Genomic DNA, 8,550 nt, shown 5'->3' with positions numbered 1-8,550 from the left:
ACATCTGAGAAATCTACCGTATATACTTGAGTATAAGCCAAGTTTTTCAGCACGATTTTTCGTGCTGAAAACACCCCCTCGGCTTATACTCGAGTGAACTCTCCGCCCTCAGTGGTCTTCAACCTGCGGACCTCCAGATGTTTCAAAACTACAACTCCCAGCAATCCCGGGCAGCCATCGGCTGATGACAGGCGGTGATGATGATGAGGGTGTTAATGACGGGGGTCTGGATGATGACGGGGGGGGGGGGGGGGATGATGTATTTCCCACCCTAGGCTTATAGTCGAGGCAATAACTTTTCCTGGGTTTTTGGGGTGAAATTAGGGGCCTCGGCTTATATTCTGGTCGGCTTATACTCGAGTATATACGTAAAAAGATAAGCATTTCCTCTGTAGCAGGGGCGTAGCTAGAAACCCCAGGGCCCCGGTGCGAAAAATTGCCTTTGGCTGTCCAGGCACGCTGGGAGTTGTAGTTTGGCCACAGCTGAAGGCACCCTGGTTGGGAAACACTGCTCCATGCTCTTCTAGCCATCAAACCCTCACCCGCCACTCTCACCTCTGACCCTCCGTCATTGTTTTCCAGCCTCGTCCTCCTCCTCGTCTTGCAGGGAGGATGCAGCATCTCTAGCCGGCGGCGGGATGTCCTCGTCCTCCTGCGCAGCTGGGGCAGGGACCGTGATGTCAGGTACGTGCTTCCGACGTCTGCTGCTCTTAAAGCGGCAGTGTCCCTTCCCCCCAGCCGACGTTATTTAGTCCGGTCCCCCGGCCCCAAGTGAGACCCCCCTTCAGCACCACCAGAGAAGGGGGGGTCTCCGGGGAGGTTTTCTTTTTTGTAAATATGGCAAGGGCCCCCATGGCGACCGTTGCGACCTCTATAGCTACGCCACTGCTCTGTAGTATACAGCCCCTAAAATGTAGTGGAAGGATTAAGATTTTTTAATAGAAGTAATTTACAAATCTGTTTAACTTTCTGCTACCAGTTGATTAAAAAAAAAAAAAGTTTTCCACGGGAGTATCCCTTTAAGAAGAAGCATCTGATGGAGATAAAAAACTAAATAATGGATCATTTTATTTTCCTTTAGGCTGTGTTCACATATTGCGGCTAATTTGCAGTACTGCAGCTAATTGGTGTGTGCGTTTGCTGCGAATATGCTAATTATATAAATCTTTGTAAAAAGAAATTTGTTTTTTTTACAACAAAAATGCTTGCGTTAATTAGCTAAGTAGCTACAACCTGTGAACACAGCCCTAGAGAGGATGTTTTTATTTTTTTTATTTTTTTTTATTTTATTTTTTTTAAAGAAATCTGTCAAATATTATTTGTCAAATATATTAGTGTAGGTCCCATGTTTTCAGCTCTTATCTATTAGCTATAGAGGAGAATCTCCACAAAGAGCATGTGTTGCTCTGTAGGACCTAGCCGCTTATTGATTGTGTAATACTTTATTTCCCCTCTAGTGGTGCTGCAGGGATATTGAGCACTTTCTGCCAAATTTCCCCACAAATTGCTGGAGGCACCACTGAATGTCTCAGCAGCAGGACACCCTGCAACCATTATATAGAGAGTGGGGCACTCTCAAGTGGATGCTTGTTTTAACACTGTTGGGTCCTCATAGGCTAGAGCAGATATTTAAAGGGGTACTCCGACCTTAGGGCATCTTATCCCCTATCCAAAGGATAGGGGATAAGATGTCTGATCACGGGGGTCCCGCCACTGGGGACCCCCCGCAATCTAGCATGCAACACCCACCTGTAAGCACTGCTGGAAGCGCTGGAGGCTATCAGTGTTATGCCTTCTGACTACGGGGACGGGGTATTGTGACGTCACAACTCCGCCCCCGTGTGACATCACGTCCCGCCCCCTCAATGCAAGTCTATGGGAGGGGGCGTGACTGCAGTCACGCCCCCTCCCATAGACTTGCATTGAGGGGGCGGGGCGTGATGTCACGATACTTCATCCCCGTGGTCGGGAGGCATAACACTGAGAGCCTCCAGCACTTCCAGCAGTGCTTACAGGTGAGTGCCGTATGCTAGTTTGCGGGGGTTCCCAGCGATCAGACATCTTATCCCCTATCCTTTGGATAGGGGATAAGATGTCTTGGGGGCGGAGTACCCCTTTAAGAGAAAAACATGGCTACCTCCTTCCAAACTTAGGACACACAACCCGTGGACCTATGTGGTGCTATCAGCTCCAATGAAGGAAAGAAGACTGAGCTGCAATACCACAAACAACCTGTGGACAAATGGGGAGCTGTGTTTAGATGAAAGCAGCCATGTTTATCTGATTCTAGACAACCCCATGAAAGTCATTTTTACCTATATCCATTGTCATTTTTGAAGTTGATTTTGCTTGTGCGGTAATACCAACATTTACAGTTAAATACATAATACATATGTTGTCACTTGTCAATTCTTTATTATATAACTACACGGAAAAAAACACACAATTAGACAATATTTCCTACCATGATTTCAGGTAACGCCTCAATAAACAGTCAAAATCCCCGAAATATCATCACAAAAACCAAAGTGCTTTGCGTGCAAAGTATTTTCGAATCAATTAAGTTGGGAATGACCCCGACATGATGTGACCTCTGTCCATCCATCACTAGTCTGCACTTCTCCTCACTTGATACCATTGGCGGCTCATGATTTAGGCTTCGGTCTGACGGGTGATGGTCATGTTAGGTACTCACTCCAACTAGACATCTATAGCTACGCCTTGTGCTTTATGGTTGGTTAGAGTCCATTGTATTCTTAATGAGAAATTGCTCACAGGATTGGTAAGTGTTGGCAAAATCGGATGACAGTCCGGAGATGTTGGTAGTTACTTGTGAGACCAGTCCTGGGGTAAACTGATTGTAATAGGTGACCTGCAAATGAAATATAAATAAGTATTTTTCTACAAACAAAGAGCACATTGCCAATACGAAGGCTGCCACCTATCGGCCAGGACCATCTATTGTATGCGGCCCAGAGAGTTTGAGTAGCAGCATTTTCTACCCTTTGGGGCCATAGACTTTCACTAGCTATTTCTAATGAACTGCCCATAGACATAGAAACATAGAATGTGTCGGCAGATAAGAACCATTTGGCCCATCTAGTCTGCCCAATAATCTGAATCCTATCAATAGTCCCTGTCCTTGTCTTATATGAAGGATAGCCTTATGTATATCCCTATCTTATATGAAGGATAGCCTTATGTATATCCCTATCTTATATGAAGGATAGCCTTATGTATATCCCTATCTTATATGAAGGATAGCCTTATGTATATCCCTATCTTATATGAAGGATAGCCTTATGCTTATCCCTACCTTATATGAATGATAGCCTTATGTATATCCCTATCTTATATGAAGGATGGCCTTATGTATATCCCTATCTTATATGAAGGATAGCCTTATGCTTATCCCTACCTTATATGAAGGATAGATTTATGCCTAGCCCTATCTCATATGAAGGATAGCCTTATGCCAATCTCTATTTTATATGAAGGATAGCCTTATGCTTATCCCTACCTTATATGAAGTATAGCCTTATGCCTATCTCTATCTTATATGAAGAATAGCCTTATGCCTATCTCTATCTTATATGAATGATAGCCTTATGTATATCCCTATCTTATATGAATGATAGCCTTATGCCTATCCCTACCTTATATGAAGTATAGCCTTATGCCTAGCTCTATCTTATATGAAGGATAGCCTTATGCCTATCCCTATCTTATATGAAGGATAGTATTATGCCTATCTCTATCTTATATGAATGATAGCCTTATGCCGATCCCTACCTTATATGAAGTATAGCCTTATGCCTAGCTCTATTTTATATGAAAGATAGTCTTATGCTTATCTCTATCTTATATGAAGGATAGCCTTATGCCTATCTCTATCTTATATGAAGGATAGCCTTATGCCTATCTCTATCTTATATGAAGGATAGCTTTATGCCTATCCCTATCTTATATGAAGGATAGTATTATGCCTATCCCTATCTTATATGAAGGATAGCCTTATGCCTATCTCTATCTTATATGATGGATAGCCTTATGCCTATCCCTATCTTATATAAAGGACATCCTTATACCTATCCCTATCTTATATGAAGGATAGCCTTCTGTATATCCCTATCTTATATGAAGGATAGCCTTATACTTATCCCATGCATGTTTAAACTCCTTCACTGTATTTGCAGCGACCACTTCTGCAGGAAGGCTATACACAAATGTGTTTGGTTGAGCTGATCGTGAATGTGTTGTCAATGGGGCGAGGGGAGAAAGCCGCTGCCTGATACTTCGCATTCTGCTTTCAGACGTCAGGTCTCCATACAGGGACCATAATATAATAATATAAAAAATATATAAGTAACGGCAGCACCAAAAAAAATAAAAAATCCTGAGCAACTTTAAATACATAAGTTGCAGTGGCGCATAACAAAAACAGCTCAGGCGGCTAAGTGCCACTCCTGTTAAAGTGATGCCTGGATCCAATGGACACAGCGAGAACATATACTAGACCAGTGTTTTCCAAACACTGTGCCTCCAGCTGTTGCACAACTACAACTCCCAGCAAGCCTGGACAGCCAAAGGCTGACCAGGCATGCTGGGAGTTGTAGTTGTGCAACAGCTGGAGGCACACTCTTGGAAAATGGCTTTACTGCAGTTCTGTTTACGGTCAACAAGTAGGGACATATTGCAAGTTTTACAGTGGGGCCAGCTAGTAATATAGAGGACGCTGACCACATAATATTGGTCTTTATTTGGCATCAACCTTGCTTCCCTAAAAGGTCGATCCCACCAGGACGGACATGAAACCTACAAAGTGTAACAGATCCTGGAGTGTCGATGGTATGCATTTCTGATTGGATCCACTGAAATTATTAACATTTTATGCCATCTATGGGGATGACAATGCAGATAACGTGGTCCTAGTGCCACCCCCGGGATCTCCGGACAGAATTCCGACCAGAGATTCTGTGGTGTGAATCCGACCTAAAAGGATTTTTTCCTGGGCTCTTAGCAAAATTAATCACTGGGTGAGAAGTATATATATATATATATATATATATATATATATATATATATATACTTCTTCACTGGCTCCTCCTGCACTGGTGGAGGTGCCCTGGTGGCATCACCATACTCTGTAGACAGGAAGCTGGAGCAAACACTGGCCTCAGCAGTCACACGCTCTTCCTCATAACCGCTAAGGCCAGTGATTAGCTGCAACTTCCCGTGTATATTGTACAGTGACAGTACTGGGGTACTTCCACCGGGTTGTCCAGGGTGGCAGCGATCATAGTGTGATATCCCAGTACGGGATATAGTCCCGTACAGTACTTAGGCCCTGTCAGTTGAGTCCCTCTGTGTCCATTGGCCCCTCCTGCAGTGTCTCCCCATAGTGATATATATATATATATATATATATATATATATATATATATATATATATATATAATGTATATTGTTATGTGTGTTAAAGGATAAAGGACCTTAAAGGATAGAGTAGGATTCTTTTATTTAACATAGACAAAGCATTTCGAGAGCGGAGCGCTCTCGAAACGCATTGTCTATGTTAAATAAAAGAATCCTACTCTATCCACGACATCCCTGGTCCACTGTAACCCGCGGTGTGCACCCCGACAATCATCCGGTTTTTCACTACCCTTTGCCTGGCCATCACCGGCAAGAATATGAGCATCTTCTAGCCACCCTCCACAGGTGGATCCGGACCCGGAAGCAGCCCTGCACTTTGACTTCATGCAATTATAGATGTTGAGCTCTGAGCCCAACATCCTCAGGTACTTAGGGAATCGGCATCTTTGATTTTAGCCTCTCCTACCACTGATAATGGCACTAGGCAGCGCCTTCCCCTGTCTGCTTTTTGTTTCTGCATATCCCAACTCCGCACAAGTGCAACAGTAACCTCTGCACTAACACAACTAAATCCTAACTTATCTGGGGCTCCCATCTAGGTCTCAATAAAAATACCTTTGTCCTAGGTCCTTGTGACCAGATACAGAATCCAGAGCAGAGGGTCTCTCCTCGGGTGTACTCAGCACGGGGAGGATAAGTGGGGAGGGTAACGGAGCGAAAGGCAACAACATAAGGGTCTCTGTAAAAGAAAACAGCAATGAGTATACTACATATAGGAGGACCATAATAGGCAGAAGTGGTAAGAATCATAACTCACCCAACATCACAGGGCGGCCGCCGACAAGCCAGAATGACAAAATCTTGATGTTTGCCTTCTGTGCTACTCACGGTGCTGACTACATGGTAAATAGCATCGTCTTCATTTACTTGCTGCAAGAGCTGGCATTCCCTACAGAGAACACACCGGATATGAAGATGCAGGAGAAGATGGCGCACATTTACATTTAACCTTTTCCTTCTCTCACTTGTAATACTTGTCCCATTCAGAGCGGCGACTAAGATCAGAAAGCAGGTTGAAGGTTTCTCTTGCGTCAACGGATATTATGATCTCAACCTTGAAGGACAGAAATTTGCCGTCCTCCAGCGTGTACAGCCGAACCTGTGGGGAGATGAGGACTAGAATGTCTAGAAATGAAAAAAGCAAGTCAGCTCACCACCCATAGGGGACAATAGTATCTATGGAAGAAACGGCACTCTCTGTAAGAGCGTGGGTGCATAGTTAGGGTCCCAATCTGTTTAAGAATCAAAGAAGAACAACAACGTAGCAGTCCACTTGCGGTGAAAATGGAAATGCATTTTATTCTGGCAATCCCAAAAACATGTGACGTTTCGTCCAATAATGACCTTCCTCAGACCGGATTGCTGCGGAGGAGAGGAGGAATCAAGGAGCGATTAATGGTGTAATAACCGTGTGGTAAGCAGGTGGGTAAAGGGCGACCGTAGTCGCATTTCATGCGACTACGGTCATCCTTTACCCACCTGCGTACCACACGGTTATTACACCGTTATTCGCTCCTTGATTCCTCCTCTCCTCCGCAGCAATAGGGGACAATAGTGTCCAGAAAGCGGAGTCTCTTTCAGGAGAACAACGCAGGAACAACGAGCCGGATCCCAAATAATAGATGTGTAGATTAAGAGGTGTATCCAGCTCCAGCAATAGAAAAGTGAAGTAAAAAAAAAAGCAAGACTTTAATCTAAAATTAAAGTCTTGCTTTTTTATTTCACTTTCCTATTGCTGGAGCTGGATACACCTCTTTACCTACTCTAGATGAGTGTCGTACAGAATGACATTCTAATGTTTTGCATTAACCTCTGCAAATGTCACTATGTGCTCTGTGCAGGAGAGAGCCTGAGAAAGCCTGGGATGTGTACCTGCCAGCTGTGCCAGTCTGTCTTCTGAAAGTAATCCATGCTGTTCCTCAAAGGTAAATCAAAGCTTCCCTCTTATCTCTGACCACCCTTAAATGTCAGAGCAGCTGTGCCTTGTGTCTAAATACCAGTTTACCTACTGCTTTATGTCAAAAGGGCTGAAGTGTGATCTCCCCCTCCCATAAGCTTCTCAGCAGCAACAGTAGCAGCTCAGTGCTTAGTGTAACCTTTTCCTTCCTTTGATCCTGCTGTTTCTTTTGTTTCAGCTCACACAGTGACTTGCATACCCAGTGCATTGTAACCCCTTCTCCCCTCCACATGCCATTTAGTAATGTATTGTACAAATATTAGCTCTGAACAGGGTCAGCCTGTTCAGTTCAGTGCATTTTCTCCGGCATTATGTCACGGCATAGAATAGAGGAGTGTCTGCTGTGCTGTGATTGGCTGGGCAACAAAGGGAGGAAGTAACTGTGTGAGTACTTCCTGTTCTGTGCAAATTACTTCCCAATAATGCCTTACTTCTCAAGAGTACAGTGGAAGAGGGCACCAGTAGATAGATAACACTGGATCCACCACCATTCACAGCAGAGATCAGCCTCCCTTCCCTGTAGAATGACCTCTAAAAAGGTCCTAAATGCATCTGAATGAGATAGGTCCTGTCTATTGATGTCTATATCTATATCCTGCCATAAAGCATATCACAAATGCTGTTAAAAACAGCTCAGGCAAGATGGTAGTCCCCAAATAATGTACAAAAAATTTAAATCAGAAAAAGAAACGGATTACAAAAAAAAAAAAAAAAAAAAGATTGTTTCAGCATCGATCTCTAATCTGGAAAAAAAATCTATGCAATAGAAAACCCCCAAATGTATAGGACATTATTTTCTAGTACCTTATTAATTTCTGAGGCGAGGACCCAGTCAGTTTTAGACACCAACATTTTCAAGGCGGATACATTGTTGTAGCTGAGGTAAACCTGTAATGACAATAATAATAATTATAGTAAAGGTTGTCACTATACAATAGTGTTTCCTAACCAGTGTACCTCCAGCTGTTGCAAAACTACAACTCCCAGCATGCCCGGACAGCTGACAGCTGTCTGGGCAGGCTGGGAGTTGTAGTTTTGCAACAGCTGGAGGCACACTGGTTAGGAAACACTGCTATACAAAGTAGCACATATTTTACAGTATTATAAGTGCTTAAAATTACTCCTGTAATACCGGTCTAATTTCTAAGGATGGATCA

General features: G+C 43.6%; 1 protein-coding gene across 3 annotated transcripts in view; it reads right to left on the bottom strand.

Annotated features, from left to right (window-relative positions):
* Positions 1–2,131: 2,131 nt before the first annotated feature.
* ACOT11 (acyl-CoA thioesterase 11) overlaps positions 2,132–8,550 on the bottom strand; it is a 57,350-nt gene continuing 50,931 nt past the window's right edge. For 2 of the 3 annotated variants that reach the window (XM_056532180.1, XM_056532181.1), the window contains exons 12-16: positions 8,198–8,281; positions 6,402–6,535; positions 6,194–6,325; positions 5,992–6,115; positions 2,132–2,872 (exon numbers count right to left, since the gene is read on the bottom strand). In XM_056532180.1, the coding sequence (XP_056388155.1) occupies positions 2,729–2,872; positions 5,992–6,115; positions 6,194–6,325; positions 6,402–6,535; positions 8,198–8,281 (618 nt within the window). In that variant the 3' untranslated portion in view covers positions 2,132–2,728. The remainder of the gene's footprint in view (positions 2,873–5,991; positions 6,116–6,193; positions 6,326–6,401; positions 6,536–8,197; positions 8,282–8,550) is intronic. The other variant, XM_056532179.1, reaches the window with a different exon arrangement.

The sequence above is a fragment of the Hyla sarda genome, chromosome 7 (genome assembly GCF_029499605.1).
Source record: "Hyla sarda isolate aHylSar1 chromosome 7, aHylSar1.hap1, whole genome shotgun sequence".
Lineage (NCBI taxonomy): Eukaryota > Metazoa > Chordata > Amphibia > Anura > Hylidae > Hyla > Hyla sarda.
This window is presented reverse-complemented; position numbering and strand designations above follow the sequence as displayed.